The sequence below is a fragment of the Chroicocephalus ridibundus genome, chromosome 4 (genome assembly GCF_963924245.1).
Source record: "Chroicocephalus ridibundus chromosome 4, bChrRid1.1, whole genome shotgun sequence".
Taxonomy (NCBI): Eukaryota; Metazoa; Chordata; class Aves; order Charadriiformes; family Laridae; genus Chroicocephalus; species Chroicocephalus ridibundus.
This window is the reverse complement of record NC_086287.1, coordinates 82,108,818-82,131,557: the sequence shown is the minus strand read 5'-3', so window position 1 is coordinate 82,131,557 and position 22,740 is coordinate 82,108,818. Positions and strand designations below refer to the sequence as shown.

At 38.8% G+C, this 22,740-nt stretch overlaps 1 protein-coding gene across 1 annotated transcript in view; it reads right to left on the bottom strand.

Moving 5' to 3' along the window:
• Window positions 1–22,740, bottom strand: part of URI1 (URI1 prefoldin like chaperone) — a 42,350-nt gene that overhangs the window by 14,850 nt on the left and 4,760 nt on the right. Inside the window, exons 2-4 of the mRNA XM_063334474.1 lie at window positions 15,084–15,118; window positions 10,919–10,997; window positions 8,790–8,925 (exon numbers count right to left, since the gene is read on the bottom strand). Of these exons, the coding sequence (XP_063190544.1) occupies window positions 8,790–8,925; window positions 10,919–10,997; window positions 15,084–15,118 (250 nt within the window). The remainder of the gene's footprint in view (window positions 1–8,789; window positions 8,926–10,918; window positions 10,998–15,083; window positions 15,119–22,740) is intronic.

Here is a 22,740-nt window from a genome sequence, read left to right as displayed (position 1 = left end):
GTTGTCAATGTTTCAGAGACTGCGTTTATTGTAACGACAGGCCTTTCAGAGAAGGATGTGTGAAAATATATTAATAATCACAGAATGATTACAAAATGCACGTAAGGAGACAAAATGAGACTGTGGTCGTACTGGCAAAATGAAGTCTACACAGTGACTCGGACTTCTACACACCCGTTCAGATCCCTCCTCCCCCTCTGCACAGGCAGAGGAGAGAATTACGCACAAAACAGCCAAGGCAAAACACAACTGCCACCAAGCGTGCGAGATAACTCTCATCCCAATTTTAACAGATTCAGTATTGTATGCTTTCTTCCCTGGTAATATTTCACAGTGTTATCAAATACAATTCCTTAAAAATACATTCCTTGCAGTAAATAGTTTAGAAAGAACATTATGCATTTTGGAAAAGCCTACTCAAGCGAATGTCCATCCTCTCCAACAAGAAGCACAAAGGCACAGCTCAGACTCTGGGGCATTTCAAAGCATTAGCCTTTAAACCAACCAACCACCTATGTGTCAAATGGGCAGGCAGCTCCATTAGTTAACCCGTTTCTAAGAAATAGCTTAAGATTCTCCCCTGAAAAATGCTCTGCATTTGCATTTCCTACTGGATGAAATACTATTTCCAAAAAGCATTTGACCCTTCAGAGGACACAGCTCCTTCCAGGGTCCTGCTCCCCTTACACAGCTCCTTTGAGAGCGACCGCCTCTCGCACCAGCTTTTATTCTTCAGTTAATTCCTATCAACACCGTTCACAGCTTTTTTCAGTGTAATACGCACCCTCCAAAGTCCAAATCAAAGCGAGGTGGCGATGGTTTTCATACCAAATGCTCCCATCTGTGCTTTCAGCTCTTAAAGGTAGTCTCAATATACTTAAACATCTAGCTGGAGACCAATTTTCCTCAGGCTTTTATTTTACATTCATAGTAAATGTGATGCTCAGCTGTTTCTTAAACACCACGAGTGTCTCAGTCATTGCCTGTATATCTAAATATTGTTCACCAGCCATCGAGGTTACGCTGCTCCTGGAGCACCAGCCTGTGGTGCTGCTTCCCGGAGGCGAGCGCGCAGGTGTGCTCCGTCAGGTAAGGACACGGAACAGTTACACACCGCCTTTTTATTCTAAAATGCTGTACAAGCATTAACTAATCTGCCCGGCACCCTGCGAGGGAGGCAAGTATTACTCTCTCCTATTTTACAGATGAAGAAACAGACAGTTTAAGTGATTTGCCCCGGGCCACACAGCACGTCAGCAGAGAGCTGGGATTATGGTGATGCTCCGTCCCCGTGTCCCCGGCCGGTCTCTGCCGGGGCTCCCGGTCGGATGAAGGAGGGACCTTCCCGCGGACAGGCCCTCGGCGAAGAAGGGGGCTCCTGGAAAAGGGTCCGTGCACGTAACTGCAGGGGAAGCTCAGGGTTTTGCGTATTAAACTCGCCACTGTTCATCCTCAAAGCCTCCAAAATCATTCACTGCATTTTAAAATGTACCGGATCCAGCGAAAAACAATTCACTTCACAAACTACAGGGTTTTTTTATCCAGAGACCCCCAGAAAAATAGCGGTAGAGAGGCTCCATAGTCTCCTCCTCTTACTACCCTGTGGTTTAAGCTTCTTAGAGCCTTTTAAGACGGATTGAACCAGAGGCTGTTGTCCAACTTTGTCACATCCAATAATCTGAGAAAAGTCTGACATGGCTTTCAGGTGAACCCGGGTAGTTCCTATTTACATGTCTCAGCTAAACCACTTGGAAAGACAGTTCAGCGCCACAGACAAGCCAGAGGCTCTAGGACCATTTTCTAGGACCATTTTCCAGGACAGCCAAAGGGAAAAGGTATTTCAATCAGAAATCAGGATACGAAGATTTCCTCTGCGCAGCAGCCTGTGAATATTTACGGGCAGCAAGATTTCTTTACATTTAGATCATTCTTTCCCAACTCCCCTATTCATCTGAAAGGACTCGACTGGATTTCCCTACCCTACGATGAGCCATTTTTAAGCAGCAGCCCTCTGCCTGCCACATACACACGGATAGAGGAAAAAAATAATTGGGGAACACATCTCATAGTGTTGAAAAGAAGTCCACTGAAGCCAGATTTTACAAGACATGACAACGTACTAATGCCAAACTGACACAAATTCTCATCTATGCGTTTTGGCTTTAATGGGTTAATTAGCTTGGCTGGATACAAATTTTAATTATCTGAGTTTGACATTAATGTCCTTGGAGTGTTGTCTATAAGGATTTGGGGAATCATAGACATTATTTTAGTTACTTCTGGAAACTGTGTGTTACACTGGGATTTAAATAGTAAGAACAGACAAGAATAGTGAGAACAGGTTGATCTATTTTGAAAAGTCAGGTTTTGTGAAACAGGACAAACCGAGACAAAGCCTGGTCTACCTTGCTAAGTTCAGTTTCTCTTCAAGGGAGCCTCGTGCATATAACATTGACGAGAAAGACTGGAAAGCATGGAAATAACCTCCCTTGAGGACGGGTGACTGGACAGAAATTTTAGACTAAGTATTTCATAGAATTCTGTATGTAATTGAGATTTAGAGTTAAAATCTCTTCATGGTCTTTTCTCAAGTAGAAGGTAACCAGCCCAAAGACGGCTATATATACACAGAGTGTTACTACAAGCCAGGGAACAACCACCTACCTCAAATACCGACAGCGGCTCCGTTCCTCCAGAGTGAGAACCGCGAACGTGCACCCGAAGGCAGCAGCTCAGCGGTTCTCAGTCCCCACCGTGGAAACGCTGGGCTGCTGCCACACCATTTCAGGTGCAGAAGGGAAGTTACACGTGGGAACCACAGAAACAGCATTTTGCATCCAAAATCCTTCATTGGCAATTTCTAGCACAATTATGACTGATCCCTGAACAAAACAAGAATACCTACCCACATGGGCTGCTAATGGAGTATGTTAATATTACTGAGGCTGGAGGTAAAGTACCACGCAATCTAATGCACATACTCCACTTCTGAATTCTTTGTGGAGATGGAAGGTATTTCCTTGCAAGTACCGCACTACGGTACAATTACAAGTACTATTAATGGGTTGAGTTATGGCATGCTATTTTAAGTGCTTTACTTATTTTCGTGCTTATAAGGGTCTGCATAAATAGACCAATGATCTGAGGATTTTTAATTGTATTTCAATAAATATATATTTAATCTGCAACAAAATATTTTTTAGCCGATAATTATCCAACAGACTATGACAGGTTACTCAAAACAAGTAAGATCTACAGTTCTGCAGAAAGTAGAATCTACTAAGAGCTTTTCAGAACACTCTTCTCTTTTATTCTATTCTTTTCATCTTTCTAGAGATGCATTTGATTTAAGATTCAAAAGAGAATCCTGATTGCTTTTTGTGTATATGGATTTAAGCTCTCTTTGTGCTTGCAACAACATAAATAAATTCATTCTTTACAACAGCAACTGCACTAGGTCTTTAAAACGCAATGCAACCCTTTGTGCAGTAGCTCTCCACCTTGTAAAGACAACCTTCATTCTGATTTCCACGTTTCCTTGGTGTCAAAACCAAAGTAATTTGGATTTTCTTCTGTAAAAATCTGTATAGGTAATTTGGCTTTAGGAACACTAAGTAAATGCAATGCATTTCTCTTTTAGGTTCACACACCTATGTAATTGCTAGAATTATTTGAATACATTTAAATTCCTCCTAAATGAAGGAAGGTGGCATTCAGACAACTCCTCTGTTCCCTAGTAAGAATTACAAAAGGCAGGGGCTTCTTTGAATCACAATATCTAACATACAGAAAGGAGTCCATTCTCCTTACTTCCTTCCACTGTGTTCTGGTTAAAATACCCAGGCTGTGGTCCTGGGAGGAACCAAACACCTCCTGGGAACTGCAGAGCAAATTTAGAGCACTTAGCACTCCACCGAATCAGCTCCTAACTTAACAAGGATAAGGAAGGGACTGATGGAGGTTATCAAACTGAAACGTGATAATCGCAAAAAATGGTAAAAAAAAAAAAGTTCAAAAGCACAGTGAAAGATAATTCTCCAGCATGCAGAAAAACAGCAGATTTTTTTTTTTTTAATAAGGAAAAGCAACAGCTAGATTTCTTTGTAACATTGCCTGCATTTTTTATTCTTTTCCCACCAAACAGTGAGTAGGCAAGTTTGTGTTACATTCTTTAGAATATAAAGGAAGTTATTTTCACCCTTGGATAAAAAATTAAAACCTCTAAAGGCCCACTCATTCACAGATGGGAAATGGAAAGCCTTCCTATCATATATTTTGGAGACAATATCCTTTTTCCTGGAAATGCTGATAAGGGACAAATTCAAACTGGTCCTGATTCGCCCGGATCATCTTATTTATTAAAAACAATGGTATCTTTTAAACGCTGTATACTAAGCTATCGGTCAATTTTGATTGACACAAATATTTGTATTAAGGGTTACATACCGCAATTTACAATTGGGTACTATCACAATACTGTATGTTAATGTAATCAGTATTTTCATTTCATGAATTCATTTGCAGCATGACACTGCAAGGGTATTCTTACATATACTGAAGACACAATTGCTAAGTAGTTCAACAATTCTCCTTTAAGTGGGATTTTTTTTTTATCTGATAAATTTTTAACACAATAAAACCACTCCTAGTTCTATGTGCATGTTTTAATTTCCCACCTTTTAAAGTGTTTAGACACTTGGAATACCTAGCATACTGAACTAATCCACAAATATTTACAAGAAAAATCTATTTAATTTCTTTCTATAGTAACTACCACAGGGACTATTGTAATGAAAAATTTCCCATCTTAAAGAATTAATGCGATTACTGATATAGAGAAAAAAAGTAATTTATATCATCACAAACACGTAAAAGATATAATCCTATATTCACAAAAAGAATCTTTATTCCCTCTTTGAATTCTCAGACAATACAGTCTTGCCTTGAGGAGAACAGAAATATTATGAAGTACCTTAAGCAAGATAATTGTAAGAGAAAAAACTACAATTGCATTATTGTTGTGCTAAACTGTGACATACTTAAAAAGCTAATTTCTTTTATTATAATGGAATTTGGTGTGCATATCCTTTAATCTACTTCACTGTTTCTTCACAGTTTTACACACAAACATATGTGTACCGTGTTTCCCATTATCTGTACTACCTGGTTTAACAAACTGCAACAAATTTAAAACAATTAAAAATATACTTGGCAATTCCGTGAACTTCACTAGATTACTTTAACAGTTTTGGAACTAACTAAACATCTAGGATGTCACAAAAATGTGCAGCAAATGAAGGATCTACTGCAACTCAAATATTATTCAAGAAGACGTGATCAATATTTTATGAAAAAGTAACATTTGACATGAGCAACTGTCCCAAATTTCCCCAAATACATTTCAACCAATCACAATGCTGAACAGTTTGCATCTAAATCAAAAGCTAAGCAAACAAAAATGTATCCCCAAAATAGGGCTGTCTACAGGTATGTCAGTTAAAGTGCATTTACTTTTAAAATTCAGAACAGCCACCCTTCAATTATTCCTTCCGATTAAATAAATTTTAACCAAGAAATTAATCTGCTGTGGCTGGGCGTTACTCTATTCCACAGAAGCAAACATTTTTTTCACTCGTTCTCCTTTAAAAAGCAAATTCAACAAAACCAGTAAGACAAAAATGATGACCTAATTAGTACTAAGTAATACTTAAAGCTTTTATATATAGTACACTCTCATGGCTACCCCTAACTTCCAAGGCTTTATCCTCACTGATACTGTTTGATTTATCTGGCACTATCACTGCGTAAGTGCACGGATTCCTATTGTCCGTTCTCGTCTGCATCCAACACAGACAGAAGGAATCAAACTGTAAAGACAATTTTCGGTGAACCTTGATGAAATGAACTGTTAGGGCAACGGGGGTGCTCCCAAAGGCAAACAGGGTCACCCCTGGGGACCAGAGAGGGGTCTTCAATGGGCAGACCCATGTCAAAGGCAATAAAGCTCCCCAGAACCAGCAAGAAACAACACTCAGAAGTGAGTGACTTACAGGAATCTCTTACCGAAGAGCCAGTCCCACTAGAAAACTTAAACCCTGACCAGATGCTCTCCCGTTCCTCGCCACCCAGGAGACTGGGACGCAAGATGCGGTAGACAATGAAAATGTGTCTTGTATTTTTTGCCTTGTAACTCTTGATTTCTGTTAAAGCACCAAATTATTAGTGCTATACTAATTAAGTTCATTGCAGTTATCTGAACAGATCTGACCAGCTAGTTATGAAAAAATACCCATCTAAATTAAATAGAGTAATATTGGATAAAATAATGTAGGTCACTGAAGAAACAAGCCATCAACAAACATTGCCAGCGTTCTGTTCGGCAAGCAATTCCAGCATGAGCCTTTCTTTGCCCTGTGCAGACCCCAATTCCTATATATCAAAGCCTTTAAGCACACACTGGCCTTAAACATGTGCTTAAAAAAGCTTTGCCGTGTTAGGACCTTCCGACTGGCACACAGGACATCGGGGACTGCTTGCGACGTAATCCCCTGCAGTAAGCATGCCCTCTTTTCCAGTGTGGCTGACCTACTCACAGAACTTCTGTCCAAAACAAAAAGATTATGGACTGAAAATCAAATCACGTTGTGTCAGTGTAACAATAACGCCCAATGTACATCACCCTCTAAACTACGAAGCCCCTCTGCTCACAGAATGCCAGTGAAATCCCAAGTCAGATCTATGAAGATAACTACAGTGCAATACACAAAAAAGACTTCAAACTAACACTTGTGAAACATCAGTCTTTCACATTTGTGCCACAAGTGGCCAATTGATATTATATTCCAATGGCCTACACGTCTTTCACGTACGTAACTTTTTTTCTAATTAGAATAAACAAATAAAATCTCCAAATTGCCCTCATTTAGTGTGAAAATGGTTGAAAGAGTTTAAGTCAGTTGTATTTTTTAAAGGACAAAAGTGTATCTATAAAAGAAATCTATTTTTTTTCAGAATCATATGTACAAACGTGGGGTTTATAGTCCAAAACTGAAAATAGCCCTTTAAATAAAAAGTTTTTAGTTAATATCAGTGTTTTGGAGCCTCCCACTGGCAGCCATCACACAGCTGAAGTGAACGATCAGCTGAATGGAGGGTTTATATCCAGGCATCAATGACTACTTTGCTTTAAAAGAAATGACTATTTCTGGGTTCATATTTTAAATGCAATTTAAAAGATCATAAAGGAAAGAATCCAGCATTTACTGTGTGTCTCCCAGCAGACTACTTAATGTTCAAACATCTACTATGCAAAGGTCAAATGATTTCACTGAATGAATGGTGACAAAAAAATTCTGCAGCACTGAAAAAAATATCAGACGATCAAGGAAAAAGATACGGGCCTGAGAACTCGCAAGAGTCACAATAAATAACGTAGATTCAGTTCAGTAAGAAAGAAAATTGCAAAGTTGTGTCAGGAGAACCAGATTAAGAAAGATAATAGGTAAAATACAAATTACATACTTTTGGTAATGTTCTTCATAAAGGAATATTTTAAAGTAATACAGCAAATGAATTTCTATAAAAAAAACCCCTTTTCTTACACAAATATTGCTTGCACAGAATTGAAAAAAAAAAACTGATTCAGATGGGGAACCTATGAGGTATTCTGCTGCAGGCAGCAACACGGATAGCTGAATTTATAAACAAAAATCCAGTGTAAATAGTTGTGTTTGTGGTAACATACACAGGGTAAAGCCACAGTGAGCACTCACTCAGGAATGAGACAGATTATAGGTAAAACCAGTGAGAAAAAAACTTACTCCAACGCTTATCTGAAGCAAACAGCAAAGGCTAATAGGTACCAATTTATTTTCCGTTTTATTGTGCTTTTCCTTCCTTGACATTTATATCAAATATTTTAGGCTCTCATTCTTTCTAACATAAAGAGGTTCCAAAGTGCGCCATGCTCACCACTTGCTGGTGGTCCTGGCTCTTCAAAGCCAAGGTCCCACCAAGTAAAAAGAGCTGGGATCAAAACCAGGACTTGGCTGCGTGCCCCTGTGATCCACTGCTATGTGAGACAAATCTGGTGGTCACCAACGGCACTTGATTTGGGGAGATCCAGTGGATCTCTCCACACCAATGGATAGGAACGTCGAGGGAAGAGGCAGATACACGGCAGAGCAGCAAGCAAGCAAGCAAAACCCAACAAGCAGGAGTAAAGCATGTGTAGAGGGAGAAGAAAGCTGGAAAATGATACAGACAAAGGGAAAAAAACCAAACAAAGCATATGATAAGGCAGAAAAGAAATGAGAGACGAGACAAAGGAACAGAATATAGGGAATAAAAGCAAAAGTAGAATGGGATGTCCACTTTCTGGAAGAGAATACAGCATTTCTCACGTTACAGAAAAGTGAAAGGGGGGTTTAGTTTTCTTTGGTTTGGTTTTTATTTTTTTATTGTTATGTGTAATAAACAAATGAACAAACTTTGACTGATCTTGTGTTCTAACTTCTAATGTCAATACCTGAATTTTGGTAAGTTAAGGTGATGTATAATTTAAAAAAAAAAAAAAAAAAAAAGCGCTGGCTAGATGTTTAAAAAAATCAGACATATCCAATAAAATACCAAGTAAAGATGGAAAACAACGTGCTAAATTGATATTACATCTGAATGAGACTTGTTAGCAAGCTCACAAAAAAAAAGGATAATGTAGATGCTACTAATTTCATATATTAATACAAAGATATACAATTTGACTATTCAATTATGGTCAGAAACATACATACGTTTTTTTCTGTGCTCAACCAGCGCAACAGCCTGCTTTGCTGAGCATTTGGAAAACCAGTTGTCCCCAAGCAGAACTGTAACCTCATTGGTGTGGACAAGTTTTCCTGGCATGAAGGCAAGAGGACCAAAAGGTACCTGTCAAAGGCACAGAAGAAACAGATTAAAATCACTAGTGAAAATAAAACCTAGATGGTAATCCAGGTCTTAGTTTTAGGTAAAAAAGTTAAACACAGAGTTAAAGAAATAAAAATTCTGCAGCAGTTATTTAATGACTAACCCTTCATAAATATTCAAATGACCAGATCCATTTGAATTCACTATTGTACTTACAAAATCAGAAAAGTGGTATTTAACCTGAAAACTTGTTTTGTGACATAAAACTATAGCATAGCTGAATGCTCACATGGAAAACAAATTCATTTAATCCTAACACGTAAGCCTTGATAATAAAAATATTATCATTTAGGTGAGTTACATATTTGTTATACACAGGCTGCATTCATTTTCTAATAAGAGCAAGTTTAGCTTTGCCAAAATATTTAAAATACTCAAATAGGTATGGTCTGAAGGCAAAGATGAGTTGCCTTTCTCAGTATTTGTATTGCTAAAAGTACCTAGAAACCTGCGTGACAGTTTGTGGGGCGACCAGCGGGCTCGCAGACCATGCTTGCTCCCACTTTGTGGTTTTTTGCTGGGGAGGAGCTCTGGCCACCCTCCCTTCTCCCCTCCTGCCCCAGCCCCTGCATTTACCCTCACACCTACCGCCGCCTGCCTGCCTCTGGGCTTCAATCGCAAAGAAATTAGGAAACCCAAAACCAAATGAAAGTTCAAATGGAGGTGGCAAAGAGCTAAGAACCACAGCCAGCTCAAGTTTTCTCTCGAAAGAGAGAGGATTCTGTTTCCTTGGATGCGGTTCTGTTGATCAGAGTGGATCTGTTTCCTTGGAATGCGACCTTCCCTAGCTTCAGCATCCAGGAGGGAACCAATGCTTGAAACAGTTCTGCCGTAGGCAGGATCCTGACATTAAGACTATGCAGAACGTGCTTTTCCTACACACGTACCCTTCCTGACTTGGTTTTCAAGTAGCAGACTGCACCATTTGCCTGTTCACTCTTCCCCCAAAACGATGAAAGCAAAATCGAAAACATATGAAAATATTTGGCTAACAGGATAGGAACTATTTATATACATTTAAAATAACAGATGTGAGCTGACATTGCTGCTTTAACGAAGAATAACCCCCATCTAGCTTTTTTTTAAAAACAGGGTTGATTCTATGCTTCGAAACAACGTGATCTTTTTGCTTTACAGCATGTACACATGCCACACATGTACACGGGGTAAAGGGACTACACACATAAAATCCAGTGCTGAATCATTACCACGGGAAAGGCAAATGCTCTCTTTACCCTCATGGTGAGCGTACTCCAACGCCGTCTTACTAACAACTCAACTCTACACGCTGAGCCAGGCGGACAAGGAAAAAAGCAGTCAGGCACTTTGTGCTGAAAGTAGCCATTCATTTATTTACAGTACAACTTCCCTCCCTTCAAAGATACATCTCGAATTGGACCCGAGAAGGGGGGAGGCAACAAAGAGAGAGAGAAAAGCCAATTTGGTCAAAATTCTGGTGAGCGCACACCAAGAGGGTGAAGTTTACCGTGGGAGCTGCGCAGTTGTTAGGGAAGATTCAAAGCACCAGAAAAGATCGCTATGTCAATGTGAGGATCGGTGAAACAAAAATTAGCAGCACCTTTTTGTGTAAAAATCAATGTTCTAGGGTTTATTTCCATGAATCAGGAAATACTACAGCCACTTTCTTCTCAGGAAATGACTAAGTACCGTAATTCAGTCATAATTATAGTTTTCTATACAATAGATTTACATATCAAACATGTCAGGTTTTATGTTAGCATTTATGTCATCAGTTCTCAGTTGTCAGTAACGTTGTAATTTATAACGGATTTCAAAGAAAAGAGAAAGAAACAAAAGCAAAGGTTTAACTATTATCATAATAAATGTAACATTACGAAGTACTATGCCGCAACCTGAATAACACCTCACCGCTGATGCTGATACCTCCATTACTATAAATTTTAGCCCATTTTCCTGTGTACAGCATACATACCATGATATCGTAGGACAGTTTATCAGGCAATGTACTGAGCCGTTCCTGAAGAGCCTCATAATCGCTCTCCACCTTCTTCCTGTTGACAAATTCAAGTTGATTCAATTTCACATCTAAAGTAAAGAGCTAATGTTTTTCTGCTAGTAATTCAACAACACACAAAAAAATACAGAAAAATAAACTGGTTTACTCTTAAATACATACAGTTGATAGATGAATAACTTATTTATAAAAGACTTGGGATGGCAAACACAACAGCTACATTATTTTAGAATAACATGTATTAAAATAGGGACATTATTATTTTAGATTGTGCACATCTCTTTCTGAATTCGAATTTTTTATTGTGCAAAGAATCAGTTCTTTCACTAGGATTTAGCATATCTCACTCCACGTTCAAGTTCAACAGTTATACCACCATCAATATTTACAAAAACAACTGAAAATCCAGTTTATACTTTATAAGAGGCAAATTCTTCAAAGTATCGCTTGTAATAAAGAATTCATGACCTTGGTTTGAGCTGATATAAATGGGCAAAATTTTAATTAATTCTGATTTTTACGTGAACTTCGTGTTCCTACTGAGAGTCAATATTCCTGAAAGATGGGTTGACCACCAGGATTGTGTCGCATCTTCAACCCCTGACAAGGCGCAACACGGGTGAGGAACACCCCTTCTCCTGCTTCTCTGTCCAAAACGTAAATAAGGCTCATGTGACATGTTGCTACCCAAGACAGAAATGACTTGGTGAACTTAGACAAACTATTCCCATGGTAGACACCTGGCTCTTCAGCGGACTTTGCAAGATAATGCGTTTCAATTGTGATAGGGATTTTCCCTTGCGTGCAAAACAAGCAACTGCATTCCCTTTTAAAAAGTCTTCTTTTGTGAAGACATTCTTAAATGCTTAAATTTGTCTGGGAAAAGTCTTTTAATGGCCTATCGCCACTCTAAAGACAGTCAGAAATCAGCTCCTGCATGAAGTAGCTGGCATATAAACGTCAGGTTTGATTATATTGTTTACTTGTACTTCAAAACAGTAAACACATATATGGTAGTAAATTCTGCGATAAAAGGCAAGTGAAAGCATGGAGCAGCGCACTTAACAACGCTGACCCAAGATGCAAATTACAGGTTTTCTGAGGATGATTCAGGAAAGCAATCTATAAATGTGCTGAAAAATGAATGTCATAGTTGATAACACAACTCTCAAAACATTATCATTGATTTTCTTAAGATTCATAAGCAGAGTGAAATCTTCTTCAGCATTCGTTATGAAAAATTATCTGATACTCCTATGTTTTGACTCATTTGCTTCCAGAGTTGAACTTTGCTGTAATCGCCCTACTTTATACCTCCAGTACTTCATATTTTAAGTTGCTGAACTGGTCTTGAAAAAGAGTTTAGGTTTTTATGCCACTTGGACATTAAAACCGTATTCCATATAACTGATTTACAAAAGATGCTTGATGCTGCTTTGGTGTGAGAGCAGATTTCTCCCAGGCATTTTAGGCAAGCTTTTCTGTCCATTGCCCACACCAGAGTGAAAATATAACTCACTTCCTTCAAAGAGGAAGGCCAAACTCGTGAATCTTAACAGAACCTGCTGCCATGTTTTGGGGGGGAAGCAATATAACAACAACTTGGTGTCAACAATAACAATTCGTCACTTAATGATATTTACAGAATCCAGCCTTTGCCTTGCAGAGATCTGTATTTGAGAAATGGACACCGATGCACTCCAACTCCTCGCTGAAAAACAAACGGGCTCCCCAAGCCGAGGGCCTGGCCCATGTCTCAAACACAAGGAGAAGACTCCGTGGGAAGAGAATGGTATGAAAATCCCCCCACTCGCAGCAGGATTAAACGTTCCCATCATTTCATGGCTGAAAGTCACCCAACATTCTTCATTAATCTGAAAAGAAGATACTGCCTTTAAGGTCTGACTGCTGCCCGTTACTGAATAATCTGATTAGGGTACAGCAGAAATCACTTGCTACAAAAGCTATTTCGCATTACAGAGCAAAGTCTGTTTCTTTTTTTCCATGGGACCACTGCCCTTTGCTGATCCACCATGGGAATCTCGTAAAGTGTGGCCACATCCTGAACTGGACCATCAAGATAAAGAAAATTAAAATCAATCCTTTTAATTAATTGCCCTGAAACAGCATTACTTAAGGAAGGAAGCTGACCTCCCTCGTCGCTATGGCGGATGGCGAGATGAGGTGCGGGGTGTGCCGGCACTACGCTGGCTCCCCACACCCAACGAAGAACCAAAGGGAACGGGGAGGATGAACGTTGGGACTCCAGCTACGAACCTGTCCCCAGAAGGGGAAAAGCACGTCTAGATGTTTAATCCCACACCAGACCCATTACTGCATTCATGGCTTTAGAAATATACTTCAAGAAGTGTACTAAAAAATGAAAAAGAAAATAATTTAATGGAAACATACTGAAGCTGAGCATTTTAAAATCCTATTGTTATTCACCCAATTCTATTTAACATTCTTCTGTGTCACTGACTACTTAAAAAGGTCTTATATGAACAAATTACTCAGCTGAAACAAGAGCACTCGGCTCTTGCACAATCAAGATCTAAATAAGGGTACTAAATTTTAAAGAATTTTTTATAAAGTAAAGATTGTATGGATGCTGTATAAACTGCTGTTCTACATAAAATCCACCAGTACGTTACGTTTCCCTTTTGACATTCTGCGCCCAAAACCCTGACGTTCATGGGGCCATGACCAGGGTTTGCTTAAAAGCAAGGATACGAGCAACTCCTCCTTCCACAGCCAACCCTCCCACCCCACTCAACAAACTCAGCCATTTTTATACGAGGAAATAAGTGTCCCAACTTCACAAACTTTTAAAAATCTGTTTGAATTTTAAGGCTTTGTGTCAACTAGTTTATTTCTGAAAAATACTGTCTCTTAGTGAAATACCCATGCAGAGTATGGGTATTCACACAGAACCAAACAGGTAGGGACACTGCAAAGCTCCTGAGAAAATACGTGTGCTGGGAATACTCTGCCTGACTTCACCATAGCAGCACCAGTAGCACTTCAATAATATTTCCCTTATTGAAAATTAATGCAGTCTCTGAATTTTAAACATAAATGAAACATATTAGTTTTAGATTATTTTTGCGAGCCAATAGTCAGAATTTAATGTGATGATGTGTATAGATTGCCTTGATTTTCTTCCCCTTATCCAGTGCTTGCAGCCTATGTGCATTTAAACTAAAAACATTTGATACACACTAAATATAAATTATTTGCTTGGAGATCTTTCAGGCATGAAGAAAAAGCCTCTTAAAATAAATTCAAAATATTATATGCTTGATGGTGTATAACCAAAGGTTTAATCTCACCACTAAAGGGGCAGTTGCTGTGATTCTGCAATAACCCTGCAGACAATAATCAAGACAGCTCCTGTTGTTCTCTCAGTAAAATCATGGTAAACACAGCATGGATATATTGTAATTTGATATCGGTAAGATCAACTGTTATATCTCACAGTAACTCATAATATAAGATTTCATTCACCATTAAATGTACATTTTCCTCAGATGCCATACAAAACTATTATTTACTAAGCATGCTTTCTATTAACCATAGATTGCCAACAGAGAAAAAAGTGCCCAGAGATGATTTTTTTACATAACAAACCATTTCTTTCTAAGCGTTCCAAACTAAGCTTTATCACATACTTTACCGGGGGAAAAAAACAGGAAAATACTACTTTCACATTGTTTTAGCACATCTGCATGGGGGAGAGCAGAATTTCCCTACTTGCTCCATAGTTAGAAAGAAAACAAGAATAATCAGTTCTACCCTGGGAGTACTTTTTCCCCAATCAGGCAAATTCAGCATTCATCCCACAAGGTTACGTGGGGAAAAATGATGAATGAGCCGGGTATTTAAAACACAAGTATGAACACTAAGGTTCAGTGTATTTATGATTTAAAGTAATGGTATCAGTGGAAAATACATACATTTTAAAGAGCATATACTGCAATAATTCTGAGCGATCCCTAACAATAATTCCCAAAACATGCTAGTAGGATTTGGCTATCGCCAGAATAAAGAGCAGTACTTTACTAAAATACAACTAGGTTACTCATCAGTATTTTAGGCATGTAATCAAACATTTTTCACTTACCAGTGCTGGATTTTTTCTTGGCAGCTAGTGACCACCTGTCATTAAAACAGATAACTACTCATGAAAAAACAAGGCTAAGCACACAGCTGCAATGTCAATGCATCAGAAACTAGAACAGTAGCTTTACAGATTTGGTAGTGTCTCTATATACATTTTTATTTGTCAGTGCAAAGGCATGTGAATGGTAGCTCTTAAGCAGCACACTTTATCACACCCTAATGCAGACTGATAACCACAGAAAAAATTACAGCTTTTCAATTCATATTTTGGTACAATACCTGCTCCATAACTATTAGGTGACAGACGATATAAGATAAGTAGTAGTTTGTGCAATCTGGAGATCTATTTTCAGTGTTACAGGTTTGCAGAATAAGAAAACAACATAAATTATAACCAGACATCAATGTAACTTCCATACTCATTCATTAAAAAACAAAAACAAATGAACCCCATAGCACCAAAAACATTTTTTGCCTTTATCAGTACATCAACCAATGTTTCCACTGGCCATTTTAATCTGGAAAAGCACAAATTAATTTTGTTGTGTTTAAATACAAGGATATTTGACACCATTATGGGCTGCTGGCTTCCCTTCTGTTCTTTCTGGGTCTCAAAAAAAAAAAAGGAAGTTTTAATCTGAATATTTCTTTATGCCACAGGCTTTCCCAAGAGATACAAAATAATTTACAAAATAAAGCACGTTATTAAAATGAAATACTTTTTTTTCTTTTTTAACTGTTTTTTTAGGCTATGTAGATATAGCAGACAAGATGCTGAAACCTGTGACCTTCTCTGCCATAATTACGTAGAGATTTTGTCTTTCAAAACATATTCTGATCTCTGAATAATGGTTACCAAAAATACAACACAAACAATTTCATTCAATTACATGAAATGCAATGAACCCAAGAGGCAATTAAATATGTCTAGACATCTTCTCAATATAAGCATTTTCTAGATTTTTTTAATTTTTTTTATTTTTTTTTTTTACAAATTTCGTTTTTCCTATAGCCAAAATAATGCTAACATTTGAAAGCAATTAATGAGAAAATTTGCAGAGAAAACAATAACATACATTCAAGTACCACTGAAATCACTGGAGCAGATAATTCTTTCTATTTTTTTTTTCAAACAACAGAATGAAAGACAATTTTTTTTTAGTTAGCATATGTGCAGCTATTGCGGAACAGATCTCAGACCCTGCACTTTCTACTCATATACGAGTGAAAAAAAAATGGGACTACTTTGTGAGCTAATAATTCTTTAAACAGAGGAAAGTACTTAAATAAAAATGATCAGCTCTACATTTGTGGTTACGCTATTTCATAATCCATCAGGAAATTCAGCCAGGTGGCTCATCCCACGTAAGTTTAAATTTATCATTTGCTTTAAACTCCTACAAATCAAATGCCTAGCAAGTATTTTCCTTAATGAGAGCTAACTATTTTTAAGGTTAAGAGTAAATATACAGACTTCTACAGGACGTCAACTCAGAAATTTAATTCATACCATTAGGCCCATTTTAAAAGTAAAGTTTCCGTAAAAGGTATAAATGATAGAGCGCGGCCCCGTTTGGTAACGATGCTAACGCACAACGGAGCCCACCACTCACGAGTAGAAGAGCCGGAGCCTATTCTCTCAACACCCTTCATTCTTTCAGATTTGGTAGTGATTGTGAAGTACCCAGCATAATTAGGTATACAAAAATGTTTATGAAATCCTTTAAGAAAAGTTCCGGTTTAATTGCCCCATTACAGATGAAGATGGAAAAGGCAGGAAGCTTTCCATCCCCAGTACATGACTTTCCATGCATGAAGTGAGCTAAAAGCACAAAAAGAAAAGCCCTGCAAACCGTAAGAGCAGCGTGTTCATTAACCTCTACATGATAATCCTTTCGTAGCTGCATATTAACTAGTTACACATTCATAATCATTTACATTATTTAGAGGACCTTCTATGAAAATTTCCAGGCTATATCCATTAGCTACAATGTTAAAGGTTACAGAAGACAGTCTACTTAATGTTTCCAGGAAGCTTTTTTAATTAGTAAATATGTAAATTGGGCACATATGCTTTTTATGTTTTTTAAAAATAGTCCCTCAGTAAAACAGCATAGGGGCATAAGCTGTTTCCATCACCCTTTATCCCCTTAAAAAAAAAAAAAGAAAAGAAAAATCAATAACACCAATCAATTTTAATTTAATTCTTCTTCTTTGATATAATCTCTCTTGAAGGGATACTAAAGGGTGGAACCAACAACAAACCTTTTCGTTTCGGTGGCCAGCATAAAATGAGACCTTTTACAGAAGTGCTAAAATATACCACCTTAAAAATGTTTCAGGCTGCACTTGTGGAACTGAACTCTATTAAAAAAATAAAGCGAGAATAAATATTGAAAAACAGATGGAGATCAATTATGCATATGTCCTTTATTAGGTCAGTCACACTGTTTGGATAACAACTGGTTTTATCACAGCAAAGAAACAAATAGATAAATATATAAACAAATCTTTGATTCTTTGCCTTTAATCAAACATGGGAAAATCATTAGTCTATCCTCCACGCATAATTTGTATCTAGAGTTACAATTAAAGAATGAAAATTCCTTTCAGGGTAAATAAAACAAATGACCTGTTTGTTTGTTCATTTGAGTTCAATTTGCCTGGACACCTAGTGCCACCAACTATGCATTACTTTTAAGACATGGTAGTGGAAGTGGTACCAATAAACTCTGAATTCTCCCCTTTTAGGCATAAAAATGTGTAAGTCTGTGAACGCATGCAGTTATCAATGGCTTATCTGCATACTAAAATATTTATTAAACTACTCTTGCAGCAAACTTAACATTACCTAATCATGGGTCTGGTTATTAAAACAGGATCCACTGTCGGAAAACACATTCCGTAGTCTTAAAGGAAAACAAACGGGCAAATATCTTGTTTCCTTCCTTTCCTCCAACAGCAACTTGTTAAAATGTAATGCTTCTCAAGGCCCTGACGGGACAGAGCCGTCCCTGGGAGCTCTGCGAGCAGCCCCCGGACAGCCCTGGGAGCACACCTGTAACCCAAAGTGCAATTCCTTGTGGGCTGAAAACCAAACCACTGCAGGAGGAGACTGATTACATGTTGGTTCTGCTCTCGCTACTACTACATGGAGCTATTTAAAGGGAAGAGTAGGTTGCTGCTTTTAGGGAACATCTCATTTCCAGGTTTCACAGGTGGAGTCACAGCAGAGCTGAAGGATCAGCTTTAGACTGCGATCACCTCCCAGGTGTCCCCCAGTTCCATCGCGCCAACCTGAACACGGGCAGCTTGCAGGCTAGTGACTCCAAATCACCCCAAACAACTCGTACCGTACAGCCAAAGACTTTGTTAGCTGTCTGAAGGCACAGCATTCCTTTTATCTTCAACACTTTCTCTCTTTCCCGTCTACCTATTTACATTCCACCTTCTCCGGGATCTTCCATCCAAAGAGCTCAAAAACTCTTCCCTGAATTAAAGCGTGGAGCACTTTGGAAAAGCACAGCACTGATTCTAAAGGCTCAGTAATGTAACCACTAACACTGGTCAGAACAGGGCTAGAAACTCTCCTTTCCTGAGGTAGGCTGTCTCCTACCTCAACAACCAGGCACTATGATCACTTACAGCATTTCCTTGAGAATGAGGACGGGTGAGAAGGGTGCTGCAGCATGAAGCTGACTCACACCTGTAGGCGCCCATGGGTCTCTAACCCGTTCCTCAATATCCCACCCTTCCTCAGCAGGTCCTCACAAGGGCACCTCTTTCTTCCACCTCATTTTTCCTTACATGTTGCTCTGCACGTGCTCCCATTGCTAACAGCTGAATATAATTCTCTGTGCTGCTTCTGATTACCAAGGTGATACACAAATCGCTCTGCTCTCCTCGCCAGTCCGAGACTATTTTGTTTTACGTAGGTAGTTCTCCCAGGTGGAGTTGCACGCGTGCCAATGCCTCTCTCTACTAAGCAGCTGGGCGCTGCCTACAAAGGTGATGGCTTCAGCACACTGAGGGTAATTCTCTCTCTCTCCCCCCTTTCTGAGCAGCAGTAAGGCAAGCTGCCAACTCAGAATTTCATTTGTCTCAGCTCCTGAAAAATTACAAGCAACAGAGCTGGTACTGGTATCACCTGTTGACAGTTTTGGGTACCAATGCTGAACCTGCTGTACCCAAGTCACACAATTATGTTCAAGCCTAAAGAACTGGGAACTGGTATTTTTAATATGAAAGGTAGCTTCAATAAAATTTATTAACATTAAAATGCCCCATCAGATTAGGAAGAGTTCCTAAATGAATGAGAGGCTATTTCCACACTTGTGGGTATGAACATGGAAATATGTGGCGTGGCACAAAAGCAAAGTTTCTGTTTAAAAATTGCAAGTTAGATACCTAAGAGGCCAAGCAACCGTGTGCTATTTCTACGTGCACGCTTGTATATTTTGCTTCAAAACTGTGGCTCACAATCTGGCTGGTCTTCTGAAATTAGAAGCTGGGGACGCAGATCTAATCCCAGCTCTGATTCTGTTTCTTCTATATGGCCTTGAGCAAATCACAACCTCTCAGTCTACATTTCTTCATCTGCAAAATGGGGATAATAGTATTAACCTACCCACCTCAGAGTGTTTAATGATGATTAATTAATGTGAGAAAAGCACTCTAAAGATGTAAGAGCACTATATAAGTGATAAAGCATTATTTACCACTTGAAAAGTAATCTGAATAAAATCAGATATGCAAGTAATTTGTTTACATGTAGCAATAATATAATTTGTGACTATTTAATCTTGAATTAGTCTCACTTTAAACATCCCTTTCAATCACATTTCCAGTTACTTAGGGAAAATGACAGTATGGAATACTTTTTGTGGAAGCAGAGCAAGTAATGAGGTGGTAATTAAAGTAAGGGTCTAATAAAGTCTAAAACCAATGATTTGCCTTCAGGACACTGTCCCTGCCATTTGGGACTGTGTAAAGAGCTCAGTCTTGACCTTGGTTCTGTTGTTCAGAACCTTCCATGAACTACAGTGGAAGCGTGTGCTGGTTTTCTGAAATGCAGATCCACGTTTGCAAGGCTCATGATAAATCCAAGATAATTTCCACTACTGACCTAATTCAGATGACTCCAACTCGGCAGAGTTTTAACTGCTTAACCTTGTACATTCGAGTATTTACTGCAGTTGATACATGCACACGAGCTGCCTCCGTCTGTAAATGTTTGCAGTATCAAGAGCCACTCTGCCATGCAACTCATGCATGAGATTTCTCTGTCGCACCCCCAAATCCTAAAAGTTTACTGATGAAATAACCAGTTCACAATATGGCTTTACATTACAGAAGAACACTAATGGGTGGTCAAATATTTGATCATCCCTTGGTAACAAGGTTGTAACAAGCCACACGCAAAATAAACATTTAAAATGAATTTTCATTTTTTCCTCTAGGAAACTACACAGTACTTGCCTAAAACACAGCAATCACTGATGGAGAAAGACAGAATTAACATTTGCACAATTGTTTTTCCTAGAGCCCCATTTTCAATCAAAAAATGAAATAAAACTATTAAAAGTTCTTCAGTCTGTTGGCACACTGTATGATCTAATGGAAAAGGAAGAAAGCATTTCTAAGCTCTCATATTCATTTATTAAAGCATATTACTCAAAAACACTACATTTCAACAAATTATTAACATAAATCCCCCTTTGGGTGGAAAGTTTTGCCTTTTGAAGAAACGTGTTTCAGAAGAATACTGAATGAAAAGAGAGACCGAAAGAAATTTGCATCATGGCAAACATTTCTTTCTGAAGGAAAAAATCTTACTTAAAAACATAACCACAATTTTTACCTTTCTCTATAAGAAAACAACTGAAGATCTTCTATTTCTATATTAATTGTGCACACACAACTGTGTCTCTCAGTTTTGCAGAAGTAGGACGTAACGATTTTTAACCAATAAATAAAAACCAAGTTCTGACCAAAAGGATTTTTGAGAGCTTAAAAATTCTACTTGAAACATCCAAGGCTTATAAAGCAGACATAAACCACCTCATCTCTTCTTTGCCAGCTGGAAAATTCTGCCCTCTCAAGACTACTTCATGTTGTGACCGCTCCTGTGGTTACAGGTCACGCAGACAAGTAACTTATAGTTACCTTGCAGTAACTGCTCACGCACAGGTAAACTGTCCCCACTCCGCGGGGACAGCCAGGCAGGCAGTGTCAGCTCACATGAGCCAGCACTCTTCTTCCTCACTTCCACCCACCTGTTCCCAACACCTTTATGCTGTTTTGCTCTTTGTCAGTCCCCTTTGGGAGTCATTCTCAATCCACAACCCCAGCAAAAATCCCAAAGGCAGCAGGACGTTTTCCACTGAGCGAGGGAATTTAATTAGCTCTGAACCAAGTGAACTGGTGCAAGCAAGGAACGAACTGGAGCAGAGTCTCATCTTTCCCCAACAGCAAGTCAGTGTCCATGTCATATAACTTCATCTTGAGACAGAGCTAAAGAACTCGTAACTTGGTATTTTAGCTAACTTCACGTAAACATTCATGTGGCTAAGCCATATCCAAGCTAGCTCAGGTACCGAGATAGCAGCAGACAACATAAGCATCGAGCTCCCATGACCTAACTTACCAAACACCTCAAGCAGGTTTTGCAAGCTTTGATGCAGTCTATGGTGCAACAACTATGTTTCTAGCAATACCTGGGTTAACTAGCTTAAAACTGACATGAGCCGTGGCACCTGCCTCACAGACATACCTTCAGGCTGTGGTTCAACATTCAGATGCAGCCCTGAGTAAACCAGCCATCATCCCTCCCTGTCTCCAGCTACTCTGTTCCACCGACTTATCCTTCCAACCCCGACACAACCTGCTGGCAGACATTTGTGATGCTGTACAATCAGCCTCACGGCGGAACCACACTGGCTGAAAAAATAACCCAGGAAGAAAAAAGAAGCAAAAAAAGTCAACAACAAAGTCCGGCTTTAAGCTGGATCCCAACCCAGGTCACTGAACAGTGTCACAAATGTGCCACCCTAAAATTGTTAATTCTAGAAACAAGCAGTCACAAAAACACCCCCAAGATTAAAAAGCTGATCACCAAATTAAAGTCATCTCCTTCCTGGATAACTCATGCGGTCGTTAATAAATTTTTGAAGAAGTGACTGAGACTTTTGCTCATGCCCCCCTGGGAAAAAATGAAGTCTTGGTCCAGTTGCTGCTGCTCTCAAGATGGCAAATTCCGAGCTGGCATATCCATCTGCAAGACCAGAACTTCAGATTAAAACAAAATACAATTTCACAATCTCAAAGGAGGAAAGAAATACATGAGGCAAGGGGTACCCAAGTCAACCTGAGAAGACAGGTTATGAGTATAACTTCTGGAATGAGACCTGCAAAGATGCTCGAGATACTAGAGACAATTCCCAAACAGTACCCTGGTCACTGCACCTACTCACAAAATCTATACACAGCTATAGGAGCAGCACAATTTAGTAACGTTTAAATTTTGTGGATATAACCTCGTCTACACATTTTAGGTACCAACAAGGCAGGACATATACAGACTTGCCCACTCCAGAATAAACACAACGCTCTTTAAACTCCTTTGTGAATAGTTTGTCTTTAATTACCATTAAAAAAAC